General features: G+C 32.6%; 2 protein-coding genes across 2 annotated transcripts; both read right to left on the bottom strand.

The window, feature by feature from the left end:
• Positions 1-2,415: 2,415 nt before the first annotated feature.
• On the bottom strand, positions 2,416-3,496 carry LOC120205668 (germin-like protein 5-1; the record flags this gene model as incomplete). The annotated part of the gene is made up of 3 exons (XM_039205512.1): positions 2,416-2,531; positions 2,610-3,165; positions 3,241-3,496. Coding segments are annotated over 2 exons (804 nt in total), but the record flags the coding sequence as incomplete, so codon positions are not given.
• Positions 3,497-8,866: 5,370 nt separating this feature from the next.
• Positions 8,867-13,157, bottom strand: LOC120205566 (protein phosphatase 2C 32-like). Its single transcript, XM_039205417.1, has 4 exons — positions 10,583-13,157; positions 10,095-10,208; positions 9,353-9,617; positions 8,867-9,080 (listed from the first exon to the last, which is right to left on the bottom strand). Exons 1-4 carry the CDS (start codon positions 12,776-12,778, stop codon positions 8,965-8,967), a joined length of 2,691 nt encoding a protein of 896 aa, XP_039061348.1. The 5' UTR covers positions 12,779-13,157; the 3' UTR covers positions 8,867-8,964.
• Between the last annotated feature and the right edge of the window lie 6,624 nt (positions 13,158-19,781).

Below are 19,781 nucleotides of genomic sequence, written 5' to 3'. Positions count from 1 at the left end.
ACAAAAATAAAATATTAGGTATAGTTTAGAAAAAATTAAAAGTTTAAATACTAAAACAGATACAAATTGATAGTTTATAGATACTAAATGCATAATTTACCCTTTTATTTTTGATAAATTAATCCTGGACTCCTAAGGAAGGTTATAATAATTTTGAAGCCTCGCGTCCTCCGTTTTAGTCCGTTTCCATGCTCAAAGTTCCTTTACACATTAATAGTTGGGATAAATTACGCAATTAGTATTTAAACTATTAGTTTTTTTGCGTTTTAATACCTAAAATTTTATTTTCTTTAAAACCATACTTAAAATTTTATTTTTATTTCACTTTAGTACTCCTTTTTGAAATCCAACGCTAAATTTTAAAAAAAATTAATTCTTTTATAATTATTTAATACGATTCCCTATAGAAAGGGACAAGAAGAAAGAACAAAAGAATAAAAATGGAGGGTCACTATCATCATCAATGCATGATTTTAATTCTCTATAGTTATTTTATATATCTTTAATATGATTCTACACAATAAATATTCTTAATCATTTAATAATAGATTTTATCAATGGATACTCAGTCACCCCTTATACAGTCATTGGTGTTTAAATCCGAGATATTTAAGAATAACAATCATTCTATACAGTAGTATATATTCTAAATAATTAAATTGATAGACTCGAACTAAATGATTGAATCCAATATATATACAATATCTCCTATAATTAAATTGATTTTTATTTAAACAAATGATTGAATCCTAACTCTTTTGATAGACTCGAACTAAGTTAAATTTAAATTTAATGTGAGAAATTTTTGACTTGACTTAACTCGAGATAGTAATATAATTTTTGTTTATATTTAAAAAATAATTGTTATGTTTTCATATTATGTCCATATTTCATCGAACAAAAATATTTTTTTTTTTATATTTTTATGTTGAGTTGGATCAAATATAATTGTTTACTCAAAATTCAGATCTGATAAGACTTACCTATATACTTGAGTAAAGTTCAAGTGACCCACCGCAAAAATCATGAAAACCGATTTCAGACGGCAACGCTACCACAATATCACGGCCGCTATCACGTTTTTGATCCACAATTTGATACCCTGTTCGGTAGTTTACTCGTGCATTCAGCTCTCAGCGAAAGATATGAAAATCGGATCCATATAATCATTGGTCTTTGATGTGTTCTTGATTTTTTCACTGTGAAGTAGACAATCATCTTCCCTTCAAGCCATGACTTGTTATGGATATATTACTAAACAATAACAAAATACCATTTTCAACATTATTCTAAATGAATAACGTGAAACCATGTGTCATGTCATGTGTGAGCAATTGAATTGTTTTGAATGTGGAATCACCCATGTACAATATAGGTGTAAACCATTAAAACAATTTATGTATGTATATATATAGGATAAGATCCACTTACATTGTGTAAAACCTTTTTAAGTTATACACTCTTTTAGGATCATTGGATAAGAGAAAATCAAAGGCTGAGATTAACTCCTTATTTTTTTCCTATTGAATACCTTTTCGTTTCATATTGTTAATATCAGTCTTTAATTTCTCTCCTCCAATGATCCTAAAAAATATAAAACTAACAAGTTTTACGCGCAATAGGATACTAACTCATATATATATATATTGGTAGGAACAATTTGTGCTATACGGTTCCACTGAATAAACAATCTGAGGTTAACATGGCTTCTCCTTTCTTCTTCTGTTTTTAAATACATTATTAGTCACTGTTTATGAATATGATTTCTGCTTGTAAGTAAAACATAATTTGTCCCCCCCCCCCTCTTATAGGAGTTGACATTGATTTTCTAACGTCAGTTGCAAAATCTCCTTTCAATTTGTTAATTTTTGTTTAATTTTAGTACTCACCCGTTAAAATCTTAATGCGTTTAGTACCTAGACTGTCGATTTTGATCCGTCTTAGTACCTAGACATTTAATTTTTTTCAAAATTTAACCTTAAATTTTGAAAATGATACTAAAATGAAACAAAAATTAAACTTCAGGTATCAAAATTAAAATTTTAGGTACTAAAAAAATTAAAACTAATAATTTTGATACTAAACATGTAATTTACGCTTTTTTATTCTAGAATCACTGCTAATGAAACTTCAATTTTAGTAATTTCTAATTCATTTATGTCGAGATGTTTAATTGACTTTATTAACTTTGTAATTCAAAGAAACGAAATGGTAGGTATGACTTATTGGTAATCGTGACAAACTTTTGGGAATTATGAGAATGGAAGGGCTAGTTTTGTAATAATTTCATATTACATTGTAAGCTACTTGATATGTTTAAAATAATCAGAAAAACCCATCATCTTTGGTTTGAGTGAAAGCATAACCATAGCAGACCACAAAATCAACTAATAATAGCATTATGTTGAACACTTCAAAACATAAACCAGATGGATTCAAATGATAACATGGCCATTGCCTTACAACAGAATCAACTTTTTTTTTTTTTTTTGCAATTAGGTTACATCACCCAATCCCAAAGAAACAGAACATTTTTCACTACGAAACGGTATTATTACATCAAACTGAAAGATGAATTTTGGGTCACCATAAGATTTGATGATTCTTCTCCTCTGTTTTAACTCTTCTTAGGGGCAAGCCTGCTCTTGATCTTGTCGACTTCCTTTGTACTAATTTGGAACGCCTTGGTCAACACATTATCAGGCACTGCCGGAGTTGAAGCGAACAAGGTAGCAGCAAGGGCCTGAGTTCCAGGCAACTGACTATTGAACCCGGCAATGACCGATGCCGGCTGGTGACCGTTGTTCTTCTGGAAATGGACCAGACCCTTGGGGAACACGAAAACGTCACCCTTTTTAATAGATTTGGTGTACAACTTGTTGGCTGTAGTGATGAACCCTACATCCAATTCACCTTCGAGAACAAAGATGATCTCAGTGGCACGCGGGTGAGTGTGGGGCGGGTTAAGTCCACCTGGGAGATAGTCAATGCGAGTGAGCGACACTCCAAGGGTGTTCAGCCCCGGGATTTGCATGACATTGGCTCCGGTCACCACCGATCCCACGGTGTTGTTGATGACCGCAGGTTTAGCTAGACCGCTGAAGAAAAAATCGGCTTCGGTTACGGCTGCGTCGTTCTTGCATGCAAATCCATTCACCTTGACTCCTACAAGTGAACATATATACAATATTAGGGAATTGTTTGTTTAAGATCAGAGTTGTTGACTTTGTTTTATCTTACCTGCAGATACGTTGGCTACGCAGATATCCTGGAGGAGATCGGGATCCGATTTAGCGACGCTGGAGAGGGCGGCGACGACGACCAAATATGCCAAGAACTTGGCGGCCATGGACAATGAAGAGAAGCAAAAGGTATAATTATAGAGTTCAGAGAAAAAAAGAAAGTATTTGTTTGATTGTTGGATGAGAAAGGGAGCTGTTATGTTTACTTTATATACATGAAGAAAATGGGTAATCGTGTATGGATCGGGTGGAATAAATTATAAATTGATAATAAAGTTTTGGGTAAACTAAACAAATAGTCTCTCGCCTATATAGTATTATTTTATTAAGTCTCTCGATTATTAAAAGTTATAAAATGATCACCCAATAATAGAATGATGCTTTGTTAAGTAACTCGAATACTAAAAAGTTACAAAATGATCATCCAACTATTCAATATGTTCCAAACTCGTCCTTTTTCGTTAAAAAATTGGTGGTTGTTTAAGCTAGATTTTACCATGATGACAGAGATATGATAGTCATTTAAGATTCTAGGATCAGATTTTATCATATCACAGTCAACATGTTAACGTCCAACTTAGAATATTGTCCATTTTTAACGGAAAAGTACGAGTTTAGGACTTAATGAATAGTCAGATAATTATTTTGTAACTTTTAATAGTCGAGAGACTCAATAAAATAAAATTCTATAGCCGAAAGATCATTTTATAACTTTTAATAATCGAGAAACTTAATAAAGCAATACCCTATAATAAGTAGATCATTTCTGTACACCCTAAAGTTTTTCTAAGATGGGGATTATTAGAACTTAATGGCAAAGAAATTTGTTTAGCTGCATATATGTTTAAAAAAGGGTAAAATTCTGTCATTAGTCTTATGTTTTGTGTAAGTTGCAAATTTAATCCTTACATTCTTATTTGATTATTTTTCAATCCCTGTAATATATTACCAACTTACGGGGGTTAAAAAATTATTTAAATTGGAGAACAGAAATCAAATTTATAATCTATGTTTAATACGTGAACTAATAGCAATATTTGACTTAGTAGATTCAATGGCTATTGTTTAAAGGCTTAATGTTCAAATAAATTCCCAAACTATACCTTTTGTGACAAATAGGTGCGTATATTATTTTTTGGCTCATCCAGGTGTCTAATGTTACAAACGTTACCCTTTTAGGTGTTCGGGTCATCAACGGCGTTAGTTTTCCCCGTTAAGTGACATGTGTCACAATCTAGTAGTTTTAAAATTTTTATATAAAATTTAAAAAAATAAAATTATATATTTTAAAAAAAGAAAACACATAAAATTTGAAATAACCCCTAAAATTTGAAAACCTTCACTTCAACCCCCTAAACCCACGCCAACCGCCACCCTTTGCCACTGAAGAAGCTCCACCCGACCTCCCCTCCCTCTGGAGAACAAAATGCCTATGAAATTGTGACTGGTTGGCAACCAATCGACGACAAATCAACATTTTATACCTCACAAACCCTAGGATAAAAATCTTGATCCCACGTGATTTCGACGATGAATCGACGACAACTATGACGACATATAACTAGGATGATAGCAAGGACTACGTCGAAGGTGACAGTCGTGGACGGAGAGGGCGCCGACGGTAGGTTAATGTTAGGATTTGAGGGTTTTGAGGTTTTTTTTGTAATTTAAAAGAAGTTAGGGTTTCTTTTATTTAATATTATATATATATATACATACATTTTTTCTTCTTTTAGGAACAATTTTAATCGGTCAAAAGTAAATAATTCGGATCAAATTTTTAAATTTCAATTTAACTTTTAATTTTCGCAATTAAGACAACTGAGAAATTAAATTGGTACCGAAAGGGCAGTATAAGGGTGCTAATCATTCCTTGACTGTAATCGACTCCTGAATCTGATAAATTTCTAGTTAAACGTGGATCAGGTAAGATGGTAAGTTAAGGTGTCTGATCAACCTAATTTTATTAAAAAAAGATCGGTGGTGGCTCTAATACATTTATTTAAGTCAAAGTCCAATTAAAAGCTCACCCGAAAGACGGTTACGACAGATGTGTTCTTGATCTTTTCACTATGAAGTAGACAATTATCTTCCCTTCAAGCCATGACTTGTTATGTATATATTACTAAACAATAACTAAATACCATTTTCAACATTATTCTAAATGAAGAACGTGAAACCATGTGTCATGTCATGTGTGAGCAATTGAATTGCTTTGAATGTGGAATCACCCATGTGCAATATTGGTGTAAACCATTAAAACAATTTATGTATATATATATATAGGATAAGATCCACTTACACTGTGTAAAACCTTTTTTAGTTTTACTCTCTTTTAGGATCATTTGATGAGGGAAAATCAAAGGTTGAGATTAACTCTTTATTTTTCCCCATTGAATATCTTCTCGTTTCTTACTGTTAATCTCAGTCTTTAATTTCTCTCATCCAATGGCCCTAAAAGTATAAAACTAACAAGTTTTACACGTAATTGGATCCTAATTCGTGTATATATATATATATCGGTAGAAGCAATTTGTGCTATATGGTTCCACTGAATAAACAATCTGATGTTAACATGTCTTCTTCTTTCTTCTATTGTTTTTAAATACATAAATTTTGAAATAACCTTTAAACTTTGAAAATCTTCACTTTAACCCCCTAAACTCACGTCGACCGCCGCTCTTTGCCATCGAAGAAGTTTCACCCGACCTCCCCTCCCCCAGAGAACAAAATGCCTATGAAATCGTTACCGGTTAATAACCAATCAACGAAAAATTAATGTTTTATACCTTGCGAACCCTAGGATGAAAATTGTAATCTCACGTGATTTCGACAGTGAATCAACGACAACTACGACATATAACTAGGATGATGGCAAAGACTACGTTGAAGGTGACATTCGTGGCCGGAAAGGGCGTCGACAGTAGGTTAGGTTAGTGTTAGGATTTGGGGATATTAAAGTTTTTTTGTATTTTAAAAGAAGTTAAGTTTTTTTATAAATATAATGTTATTTTTAATTGTTTTAAAAACATAAATTTAAAAATTACCATATTATGACATGTGTCACTTAACAGAGAAAACTAACGCCATTGACGGTCCGAGCACCTAAAAGGGCAACGTTTGTAATGTTAGGCATCTGGATTGGCCAAAAAATAATGTATGCACCTATTCGGCACAAAAGGTATGATTTGGGCACTTATTTGGGCATTAAGCCTTGTTTAAATAGTGACTAAAGATGATCTTGTTGGAATAAAAGAACTAAATTCACAATTTATTAATAGTGCAGGGACCGATAGTATAATTTGACAGAAGAATTGATTTCAGCAACCAATTTTGACCCTATTTAAGTATTGATATGTAAGTAAGAAGAAACCCTTAAAATAATTATTAAGGTAATATCCATTCGGTGCAAGACAAGTATTGGACCTGGGGAAACTACATCATCAATGACCAAATGTGTTGATAATTTAAAGAGGGAATATGGGAATCAAATGGTTGTTTTAGATTCATCCTCATCAAAAGAGAATATTGTAAATATTAAATTGTGTAATAAAAATTGTAAACATTTAATTAGATAATAAAAATTGTAAGTCAATTCTAGTGGATAAATTAAGGATTAAGGGTCACCTTTATCTTCGTAGTATATCCGATTTATCATTTTTGCCTTTTATCGTGTTTTGCATCAATTTAGATCTTAAAGTTACTCAATTGCGGCGTTATATATCATACACTTGACTTAAAACCCTAAATTATAAACCTTAAGTTATAGTTTATGGTTTAAGATTTAGAGGTTATGATCGAACATCAAGAGATTTCAAACATAAGAAAAAAAAACATTTTACTGTGTTTTCCATGTGAGATTAAAACATTTTCCTTCGGTTTGTGTACATATTATCAGAGATGGAGCGACGAGGTGAGTGGGACAGTCGTCCTTATAAAAATTTAAAATTGTCATATGTTTTAAATTTTTTTATATGTTTTCTTTTAAAAATATGTTTTAGTCCCTGAAATTTTAATTCGCTTTCCTAACATAAAATTATGTATTTATCCTCGTAACATAAAATCGTGCGTTCGTAAATGTTACCAATCCTTTGGATTTTCATTTATTGTCTCAAACTTTGTTATTTATTCTCCAACATCCTCCTTTAACGTAAAACAATCATTATATTAGAGGTTTAGTTAAGGTTTAAACAAGATTAATTTTAGGTTTGTAAATAAATAAATCGAAACGGTTGGTCTACCAGCTGTCGTTGACGTTGCGGTGGCTGTTGAACCGGTCTATCATGTAGAAGCTTACATTTTATAACATCATTAACGCATAGTTCATGCAACATTTCATTATGGCTTAATTATTATAAAATAATTGTTTAAATTATACCGTTTTTCACGAATAGTATTTAAACTATTTTTTTAAATGATCTATGTGTTTAACGTTATCACTTTAGGTATTCGGACTATAAACGCCGTTAATTTCTTCTGTTAAGTGGCATGCATCGCATTCGTAATTTAAAAATATATATATATATAACTAAAATTATATTTTTAAAACATAATTTTTGAGATAACCCCAAAACTTTAAAAACTTTCATTACAACCCTTAAACTCATATCAATCGCTATATTTTACCATCGACGAAGCTCCATCCGACCTCACCTCCCACGACGATCAATAATCCTATGAAATCACGACTGGTAGACAACCAATCGATGTTTTGTACGCCGTAAATCCTAAGATGAAAATCGCGATCCCATACGGTTCCAACGGCCAACGATGACAACTACGACGACGTATGACTAGAAGGATGACGGAGAGTGCTTCGGCAACGACAATCGTGGCCGAAGAGGGCGACAATAACAAGTTAGGGATTTGTGGTTTTTTATAATTTAAGATGAATTAGGATTTTTATAAATATAACCATATTTTTAATTTTAAAACAAATAAATTACAAAATTATTAGAATATGACATGTATCACTTAACGGGAAAATTAACGGCAATTACAAGCTTATAGCTTTTAGTTTGTCACTTGATAGAGAAAATTTACAGCTCCGACACCTAAAGTGATAATATTTGTATCATTAAGATGGATCATTCAAAAAATAATCTGAGTACCCATTATGAAAAGCGATATAATTTAAACATTTATTTTATAACTAATCCTTTCATTATAGTTGTGGTTATTAACATCAATGACATGCTTTAGATAAAGTGATTACTTTCATCTTCCTGGCTTCAATGCAAAGGGAAGAAGTCATATATACTCTCTTTTTCCCGGGGGAACTCCGGCCATCTCGAAAGTTAATAGCAGAGATCGATGCAGACGTGCCGTTGCCGGTGCCATTGCCGAGAATATGATTGTCCGAAAAGCAGAAAACCAGCGTGTAGTTGCTTAATAACAACCAGAGTACAGTGGCTCATTAGGGAAAACCTACAAGCTAATCAAGTGTCCTTTCTTCCAACCATAAAAGTCCAAGCATGGCTGCCAGAAAACGAAACGCCGTCTAATTATGAGTTTAGTCCCTTTACTACGTTGAAATTTGAGAATTATCCATCTACTTTAATTTCGGCATAATTTGGTCCATCAAATCTTATAATACTAAATGATGAGACCAGAATTCTCATTCATTTCTGAAATGCATAAATGATTTTACCCCTTGAAAACGATATACTGTTGAAGCAATATGAAATCGTGACCAAAAAAAAAGGAACAAAAGAAGAAGAAATCATCCAGAATACCTCCAAATTCTTCCCTCCAATGAAACAACCATAACCGAAACATCATCGTGATATTTACGCCGATCTCCATGAGGTATGTCGAGCAATTCGTGAAAATCCATTCCTGCGAAAGACCAACAAAATCCCATCACTAAATGTACAAAACAGCACTTCAAACCGATTCATGGTTTTCGCAGATAGCAATGTATGTCAATCCCTTTTCGAGTGGGAAGAAGAAAATCATGGAACACTTAGCAAAGAAATATGACAAGGTCGCATTTTTGCAGTTTGTTTCACAAGAAACTGCCATTGATTATGCAGCTACATCTATCCAGAAGACTAGAACCTTAACTAACATAAGATATGATGAAAGGACGGCATATTCGATAATCCTACCATTCTTTTTGGCAGCACGGAATAGAAGCTCTGCAACGAGGTACTGTGCAGGATCACCTTCAGGAACATTTTCCATGAACCATGTGACATGGGCAACAACCTCTTCATTGCTGAAATACTGGTAAAGCCCATCGGATGACAGCACCAAGAACCGGTCACTTGAGGAGAGTCGATGGTGAACAACAGAGGGGATGCAGCTAAGATAAGGAGCATTTCCCACATAATTGATTTGAAACATCTCCAGTAGAACTTGATTACAAGCTGGCTGCACCCGATAAGTGAAATGGACAACGAACCAAATTATTTCAACATCAAATAAATCAGACAGGCCTCCATAAACATGGCCGCCAGAAAATTCGAACAAAACCAAGGGCGCTCCCAAGCTTGACCCATGTTCGACTCACTGAAAAATTGCTCCCCAAAATACTCTATAACAGGAAACTACTAGACTAGAACCTAAATGCTCGTCATTAACTGACATCACGAAACCTTCAGGCATAAAACACTGAAAGAGATGCTTGCTGTGACCAATTAATATATGGTACAACAGGTTATTTTGCCTATAAAACTAAAGTTTAGAGCAAGAAGCAAAAGAATAATGAAGAAATTCTGTCAGGTTGTAATTATTTTACTCATAAACATCGTAGTTTCGATTATTTTTTCTGTTCTACTAATTATTCAAATCTCAAATGAGAGGTAGCAAGAAAATCTAAAAGTTACAGATTCTAGCGGCTCAACCAACCTTCTTCAGGAAACCAGCACCAAAAGCTCTAGTGACTTTCAATTGCCCCTTCACCCTATCATTTGAAATGGCTTTATCATCATCAGGATGCTCTGCCTTTATTCTTAAGATTTCCTGCCATAGTCATGAACAGGTAATTATTCCCCAAATGACATGAATTCACTTACAGTTTAAAAACCATAAAATTAATGAGTTTACTCATAGTACAAATAATCTAATATTTGAAGCCATACTCCGGGGCAAAAAATCAATTGACTGTTTATCTTAGTTATTCAAATTGACTACAGTCATGGATGGAGGCCACTCGGCAACACAACGATAACAAGTCCAATAAAAGAAGGAAAATCCACCATGTGAGTAAAAGGCCTACCATTTTTTCAGCTCAACTTACAGTGCCTAGCCAGAATGCTCTTTTAACATGAAATGTATCAAATTATCAAACAAGTCCAGAAATGTAATATTGAGCTTGTAAGTAAACAGTAGCAAACCTCTACAATACATGTGCTGTGGTCAGAGGAAAGTTGAATCGCCTTCGTCTTCAATCGGCAGATAGAGATGTCTCTGTTCTTATTTATCATGCTGACCGGCCCATGTTGGTTATGCATAGGAGACTCCTCAGATATTCTGTCCAGCTCCATACGCACTAATGACTCTCTTGATCTATTTCTATACTTTAAATCATCCTTCAAAAGAGCTGGATTGGGGTGGCGATCATTTGGTCTTTCTTGTGCCAAGATCACACGGCTGTCCCCAAGGTTCATGACATATACATCCTGATCCTTCATTAACATCACTAGAACACATGATCCCATCAAAGCAAGCTCTGGGTTCATGTCAAGAGCCTTTTCCACCATTTCCATATAAGCCTCTTCAGTACTTTCTAGCGCTCGAGCCATTGCTCTCAACACAGCATCATGATCCACAACTCCTGATTTGCACCTCCTAATAGGTCCTGAAGATTCAACTATTCTCTCATCCACACAAATCTCATCTCTGTGCCAATCGTGACTCCAAGGAAAAAGCTTCTTTCGAAATGACTTCTGCTTCTGATATATCTTTCTTATCTTCGAACCAATCAAAGACTTTCTTATACTCTGTCTTTGGCCTGAAATGGAAGCAGCAGTTGCTGCACTTTGATTATCAAAATCTAGCCCAACCCCACTATTCTCTCCTGAAGTAGTAGGATCTTCGCATTGTATGTTAGAAGAATCATCTTTGTAATTTGATGAACTGATGCATTCTACATTATCTGAAAGCTGACAACAGGAATCACAAGAGCCCTTTCCTTGTCTATCCATTTGTGAGATTGACAAAGAACCTTGACCGTCCCATGGTTCCATCTGAAGTAGTTCATAAAGTCGCATGCTTTTCCTGCCTTGACCAGCTAAGTTTGCAAGTTGAACAAACTCAGATTCAACCCCTAAACTGGACTTTCTACAATTACATAAATTCCTTTCATTGCTGCCCCTCACATCATCATTTTCCACAGTTATTTCAATATTAGAAGATTGACCCTTGTCATTTTCTCCATTAAGTGGCTTTCCTACGCTAGATGATACTTCTTGATCTGAACAAGAAATTGCCTGATCTTTGTTGCTACACTCTAAACCAGTATCAGGATTTTTACTCTTTGATATTTCAGGTTTTAAAGGATCAATTCCAGGTTCATCATAATCCCAAAGGAGTCCTTCAAGTTCTTTGTCTATGGCTTTATAAAGATGTCTCATTAGAAAATCTGGAGCATCAGGACCACTAAAACCATCATATATCCCGATAAACAACCATCCTTGCTCTTCAGAAAGCACAACATGAACCCTATCTTCACCAGCCTTTCCATGAGCCCACTGCAAGTTGCGACTGTTCCCATACTCCCCTTCAGATAGCCCCCCTTCAAAACAGTTCCGAGAGGGTTCTGATCGAAACTTTGTTTCCTTAGCATGCCATGCCATTTGGGTCACTGGGTGCAAGAAAAACCTTTCAATCCAACCAGACCCCATCGAATGCTTCAAAAAGGTCCTTCTCATTGGCCCACTAACACTTCTCATCAAACGCTGGAAACGTGGTCTTCTACGACCGCGCGTAAGTGGAGCGGAGAAATTGGATTTATCAGTAGCATCAAGGGGTCCAGACATCACACCCTTCTCAATCGGTCCAGACATAAAACCACCTACCTTATCTAGAGGCCCTGAAACAAACCCCCTCTCAAGGGGGCCAGACATAAACCCATTGAGAGGACCGGAACCGCGAGGAACCAGCTGCAAAGGGATCGCAGCAAATGATGAGGTACTCTCAAATGATGCAGCAGGCTCCTGGACATCAATAGCAAACATCGCACTTTGATTACCAGTTCTAGCCGTTGAAACATTCGCGCTGACAGACGCACCGGAGATTGTCCTAAATGTGGTTTCCGGAAAACTCTTATTCATTTTTTGTAGTCCCGAAGGTTCCTCGATGGTATCATTTCTAAATGACCCACTCAAAGTCTCGGAATCGAGAGTACTCGAATCAACGGTAAACCTCTCAGAGTTCGATGGAGTAATGGCAGGAGAGTCGAATATCGAAGGCCTAACATAACAAAATGAATGGCCTAAACCCTCATCCAAGGGCTCTAGATCTAAATCAATCCCAGTTTTTCCGTTAAACGGCACAAAGCAACCGGCGACACGAGAAGTACCATTACCCATTTCTCCTCTCTATCTTAGGAACCCTCTAAAGACTAACTATTGACAATGAGGTTTGTATCACTTTGCAGCATAAGCAAACGCAAAACAAAAGAACTCAAACCAAAACCCGTTCACCACCCCATCAATATTCCGGTAACTTAGCATCATAAAAATTAGCAAATTCGAAGCTAAAATTAACGCAAACCCAAGTCCTCCCTAGAAAATTAGAATTGAGAAAACAGTATATTTACCGGCGGAGCAAAAGGGAAATATGAAAATGTGACGATCTGACCTTAAAGGAGTGGGATTTGAAGCATGAATAAACCAGTGGATCGAACACACCCGGCAAAACAGATCTACCGGAGCAGTAAATGGAACAAAACATCAGATAAAAACAAAGACACCGAAATTTAAAGATGAATCCATGTTGAAAATCAAAACCAAAAACCCAGATTGAAACTACCCCTCCCACGATTGAATCATGCAGCTATACAAAAGCTGTTCAAGATCAAGCATTAGTTCATACAAGTCAAAATATATTTAAATGAGAAAAAAAGTGTTCTTTAAACAAGGAGATGGGAATTGAAAATGGAAATTTGAGGAGAGGGAAAAAATGTAGGTATTAAATGAAAGAAAATAGTTTAAACTAAATTGGGATTTGGCCTTTTTGATGATGAAGAATCAAAGTTTAGTTCATCAAGGAGAGTCTCTTTCTTGGGGCTTTCAAATGGTTTGCGAGGGTAAAAAGAAAGTGAAGGAAAATACTTTAAATTCTCTCTCTTTCAAAGTTTAGTTTATTTTGTTTTCTTCCCAATTGTTTTTATAAAGGGTGAACTATGCAGATAGTCTCCTATATTTTTAGTTTGACCAACTTTGGTCACTAATTTCAAAATTAAGGGGGAATAGTCCCTAACATTATCAATCTATCCAATTTTAATCTCTTACACTATAGATCCGTTCGATTTTAACCTCTTAGCCATTAACTCTCATTTGATTTATCCCTCAGCCATGTTAGGGACTTAAACAAAAGGGAGTTAACAATAATTAATGGTTGAGGGACTAAAATCGAACGTATTAATAACTTTAGGGGCTATTTCCCCTTAATTTTTGAATTGGTAATCAAAGTCTATCAAAACATAGGAGACTATATGCATAGTTTACCCTTTTAAAAATTCACTTGTTTTTAATTATTTTTTATAAAAATATTTGTAACATTTTTTAAAATAAATTTGGGTAAACTAGTCCATTTGTCACTAAATTTTATGTTTTATAGTGACTTAGCACTGAATTTTTTATTTATCTTTTATCATCGTAAAAAATCGTCATTCTTTTACGTCTTTTGTGATCATTATAGATGTCAATGAACTCATCTCATCATCTTCTATCACTTTGTCAATGATTTTAGAAAAAAAATTAAACTCGGTAAAGTAAATAAAATGCTCATCATTTTTTGAGTTTGAGGTGTTTATTCAAATTTTTGAACAGTGAGAAGTATTATTTGAAGAAGATAAATAATATACCTCAAAATTAGTCTCATTGAATAATCATCAAAGGAGATTGGAACATTAAAACATCGAACCTTTAGATGGAATTTTATCAATTTGAGTTAGTTTTAAGAAAAAAAATCAAAAAAAGAAAAAGAAAAATGAGAAATAAAATTAAAGTTTAGTGTTTAGATGGTCGGGTTTTAAGGGTTTTGTTTAAGAGAAAAGAGTTTTAAAGTTAAATACTAAAATTGATACAAAACTTACAATTTAGGGACTAGTGATGTAGTTTATCCGTTGAATTTTATGCATATGATTCTGCGATGCATTTGGTGCGGTTAGGGTCAATGGATTGGCAAATACACATTATCAATAAAAATTGGTTTGGTGGGGTTTAAAGTGGGGTCACCCTCCTAATTGTTTTGGTAAACTATGTACTCAATACCTAAACTATTAATTTTGGTTTGTTTTAGTACATAATTTTTTAATTTCTTTCAAAATCATACTTAATATTTAATTTTTGTTTCATTTTAGTACCCATTGTTACAAATTTGAACAGATATAGTACTTAAACTATCAGTTTTGGTCTATTTTAATACATGAACTTTCAAAAAAAATAAAAAATCAACGTTAAATTTTGAACATGGTACTGACATGAATTAAAAACTAAACTTTAGGTATAATTTTGAAAAAATTAAAAGTACTAAAACAAACCAAAACTAATAGATTAATTACTAAAAGTGTAATTTACCCTTTTTTTATTAGCACCCCTCCTAGTTTGTGTCTTTAACATTGACCCTTTTCTAAAAATTAATACAATAATAAAAAATACATTTTAACCCCCTGAAATTATTTAAGTCAACATCAGCTCCCCTAAAATTTTAATGATTATGTCCTTGTATAAATATATATATACATACATACATAGCAAGCCTAAGTTGATGTCAAATCCATTACATGTTGAGGTCTATACTATATATTAAAATTATTGACTAACAAAACTAAATCCACTATAATACGATGACCAAACCTCCTCCTCCGACTTGTTATCCTCTTTTCGGTCACTTTGTGCCAATGAATTAATACATTTCATTGGCATCATTTTCCTTTTGGTCATGAATCATGATTTGTGTCAATTAATATAATATATTTCAATGATGGCTATACACACTTACATTAGAAAATAATAATCGAAGTATCGGTTGATCGAATAAAATAAAATATTATATTTTTGCAAAGGGTATCCTTTACCCTTACTTGTCTCGATCGTATTTTTATATTAATTTAATTATCGAAATTACTTAATTACATCATTATACATCTTATTTCTAACTTAAAATATAAACCTTAAAATATAATCTCGTAAACTTTAAACTTTAAACCCTAAATATTAAACAATAAATCTTAAACCCCGACTTAGAGTTTTAAGTTTAGGATAAGATATAAAATGATGCAATTAAATAACTTTGAGAGTCAAATTTATGTCAAAATACGATAGAGATGAAAATGATAAATCGAGTCTATTACAAGAGCAAAGGTGACCCTTAAACCTATGTTTTTATATAAAACAAAATATTTAAATTACCATATTATAAATAAAAAATTAAATAGTTATTTTTGTAATACTCCTATCTATATATCTTTTTATTTAGGATTTATAAGTTTTTTATTATGAGTTTTTTTATTATGAAATTCAATTTAGATTTTGAATAAGATAAAAAGGTTTTAAAAGTGGATTAAATTAAATATCAAATGAGAAATGCGATATTAGATGAAATTCTAAATTAACTAAAAGTATTACCCAACTCGAATATTTGTTGTTCTTATGTGTAGCATATAACTAGGGAGGCAACAAGATCTGAACTCAACAGGTTTTGATTCGATACGATCGAATCTGACTTTTTAAAAAATTGAGTTTGGGTTAAGTTTTTTTATAAAATATGTTCATGTCTATCAGGTTTGGGTTTAGGGTGAAAAATATCCGACCCGATCGGACCCGAAAATAATATAAATTTACCTTATATATTTAAAGATAATTGCAATAATAACCCTCTATATTTGTTTTTTCAATTAGATCCCTACTTTTTTAATAGAAATAATGTTTTTATAGATATATTTATTTCGGGTCGATGATAGAATTTTATCTCAAAAAGTCGAGTCAGATTTGAGTCAAGTGAAGTCACCCATAAACTCATGTTGGATCATATTTTGATCCGATCTGATCGACTATATTTTTTGAAAAAATGGGTTTGGGTCAAGTATTTTAAAAAATATGTTTGTGACGGTTAGATTCAGGTTTAGGATAAAAAAATATTCGAACTGACATGACCAGAAAAACAATATAAATTTACCTTATATATTTAAAGATAATTGTAATAATCTCTCAATTAGAGTTCTACTGTTTTTAAATAGGGTTGGATTGAGTCAAGATGAAATTTTATCTCAAAAAATAAAATCAAATTTGGGTCAAATAAAATCATTCCTAAACTGAGGTTGGATCGAGTTTAGGTTGAAATGTATATATTTTCATATACGATATGATAGATTTAAAACTCGATCCGATCTGACTCGTGTACATTCATACATGTAACCTAAATATAGAAATTTTTTTAAAGTTTCTTAGGTTTATGGTGGATTTGTTCTGCCCGAGGAGTCTCTATCTGAAAAAAGCTTCAGAATCATGAAAATGGGCACAAGTATGATGATATCAAATGATCATTAATGACAAGCATTTTTCTTTGAGTAATAATAGTAATAATAAAAGAGTAATCATCATCCCACTGGTTGAATGATTAATTTCACTTCTTTTTTCCAGAAAAAATAAATAGAAACTGTAGACGTTTATGATATAGTAAACGAAAAAGACAGACATAACTACAAAGACACACTAAAAGCAACGTGGGAAAGTGCTAATTATATAGGTGTTTTAAAAGCAAACAAGATCCAACATAATCATATGTTTAGGGTTAATCCCACATTATATCTTTAGATTGTGTCTCGTATTCTAAAATGATCATAAATTTCATAACATATTAATTGAATCCTTAAAGTACTAGTATAATATCAATCAAATCATTTGAGGGTAAACTACATATTCAATACTTCAACTATCAATTTTGATTTATTGTAGTACCTAAACTTTATGTATGATTTTAAAAAAATTAAAAAATTAGATACTAAAACTGACCAAAATTAATAGTATAGGTACTAAACGCGTAATTTATCCATCATTTTATATTTGAGTCATCAATCTAAATATTAAATGTCGGTTTAAATAATTATATGGATCCAAGTTCATATATGTACATCTACAATATAAATAATTTAGATCTAATATGTAATTACAAAAGGTGTTAGAGTTATTTTAATATTTTAAAACAATTTAGATTAAAGTTATTTTAATTACAAAAGTCTCTTAACCTTGTGGTCGTGGGATCATGTCTCACGGTGGGCAATTCATAATTTCTGACTGTCGGATGTCTCCCATGGAAGTAGCTCTCAACTTGGCGTTGGCGGTAACCTACTATTTTATATCTCCTTACCCCCATTACATATGAGAATATGATCAGTTAATTTTTAATTTTTTTATTAACTTATCGTATTGACCCATTTTTTTGAGAAAAATTGTTTTATATTCTTCTATCGAATTAACAAATCAAATATTATCATTAGATTTTTTTTAAATATAACATATTTCAATCATACGGCAGAATATCAGAAATAGAAGCATGAAAATCATATGATAAAAACAAAGGTGAAGAAAGAGACAAATCAAACTTAGCTATACGATGAGCAGCTAAATTAGCGGATCACATATTGATATCGATTAAGTAGATTTTGAGTTCGAAGTTTTGTGATTGAAGAAAATCTCTATCGAGAGATTCACCCATCAAAATTAGATGTACAACACAAAACCCCCTAGAGACAAAGATATAGAACGTATTAACATCAACTTGTGATCGGAATAAATAAACAAATAAATATTTAAAGAAATAAACAAAAAATGGAATTAAAAAATACCATTTGTTCTTTTGATAATAAATTATTTTCGGTAATCAAAACATTATTTTAATTATTGGAATAATAAGGATAGATGTATTATTGACTAAGAGATTTTAAGCGTAGTTTTTTTGTTGTTGATAAATTTGGAGCGAATGCAATGTAATATATGTTCTAGGAATGGGAATGAGTCGGATTTTTGGTCCACCCGACCCGACTCGAGATCAAGGGATCCTCCACCCGAGATCCGACCAAAACAAGATTTCACCCGACCTGACCCGATATAGAACTTAAAAACCCGATCAGACCCGAAATAATAAAAAATATTATTTTATTCAATAAAAACAATAACTTAATTGAACAAAATAATATATAGAGGGATATTATTGTAATTGTTCCTAAATATATAAGATAAAATTATAATTTTTTCGGATCGGATAATTTTCACCCTAAATCTAAACTCGACCCAATCTAAAACCCGACCCGATTGGGTTGGGTCGGAACCCGATAACGAATGCTCATGTCTTTACATATTAAGTGCTCGAATTCGAAATCTTAATGAATAATAATCTCTTAGTCACTAAAATCGTTTTTATTCGTACTAGGAGTTGAGAGTTAAAAACTTAAAAGTCCAATAAATGTAAATTTATGAATTTTTATATATTTTTTAATTTAAAACATAATTTGAGCTTGGCGTAGGCATCTGCTCTATCCCCTCGTTTTTTAGGGGGTGGTGTAAGTTTTACAGCTCAATTGCCACAAATTGCGGAACACAATAGTATAGGTCCAATAGGGCCTTGACTGGATGTGTTTACTTTTGTTTTGACTACACAATTTCATCTATCACAAGAACTCAGCCAACGTGCCTCCCCTGAACATCATCATCATTTTTTTTTACTTTTAACCCACGAGAATGGCATCAAAGCATCATTAGTTTTTTTTACCGAGATTAATAACATTATAATAAACCATAGGGATAAAACATATACTATATTATTACATCACTTTCAAGTTCTTTCTTTCCACTCAAGATCCTTAACCGATAAGTTTCTTAATAAAAGTGTATGATGATTATTGGTATTTATAAACTTTTGGTGCAAATTTATTTTATTGATCTTCTCCTCAATATGTGATTCTACATTATTCTATGATTGGTTATTTTTTCGATACTTAATTTTTTCTTCGTTTGTGTAAGACAATCGTTAGTTATAATATATATGTGCATGATAAGATTGTCGTTAAGGGAAAACCGTTTTTTTCGTTGATTGTTTTGATTATTCTTCAAATTTTTCTCCTCCATGTTTGATGTTCAGAACTGTTGGTGTAATTCGTTTACGTACGTTGTTACTTCATTTGTTCTTGCTTTGATTTATCAAGCTATCACTACACGATCATTGTTATATTTTATTTATGATAATCACAATAATATTTGTTTAGTCTGTAATTGACAAAACATTGTTGATGTGATTTCCGATAAATGAATATATACTAGTATTACTTTTAAAATGAAAAATTAAGAAATTGAAACAAATCAGCAAAGA

The sequence above is a fragment of the Hibiscus syriacus genome, unplaced genomic scaffold (genome assembly GCF_006381635.1).
Source record: "Hibiscus syriacus cultivar Baekdansim isolate YM2019G1 unplaced genomic scaffold, ASM638163v2 tig00012523_pilon, whole genome shotgun sequence".
NCBI classification, from domain to species: domain Eukaryota; kingdom Viridiplantae; phylum Streptophyta; class Magnoliopsida; order Malvales; family Malvaceae; genus Hibiscus; species Hibiscus syriacus.
The sequence above is the reverse complement of the archived record's forward strand: the minus strand, read 5'-3'. Positions and strand labels throughout refer to the sequence as shown.

Bases quoted from the DNA above. Each gene is read 5' to 3' on its own strand.
- LOC120205566 (XM_039205417.1), bottom strand. From the start codon at position 12,778: ATGGGTAATGGTACTTCTCGTGTCGCCGGTTGCTTTGTGCCGTTTAAC. The intron at 10,209-10,582 runs GTTTGCTACTGT...TGACTATGGCAG, and splicing joins ACAGCACATGTATTGTAGAG to GAAATCTTAAGAATAAAGGC. The intron at 9,618-10,094 runs GTTGGTTGAGCC...TATCGGGTGCAG, and splicing joins GTGCTGGTTTCCTGAAGAAG to CCAGCTTGTAATCAAGTTCT.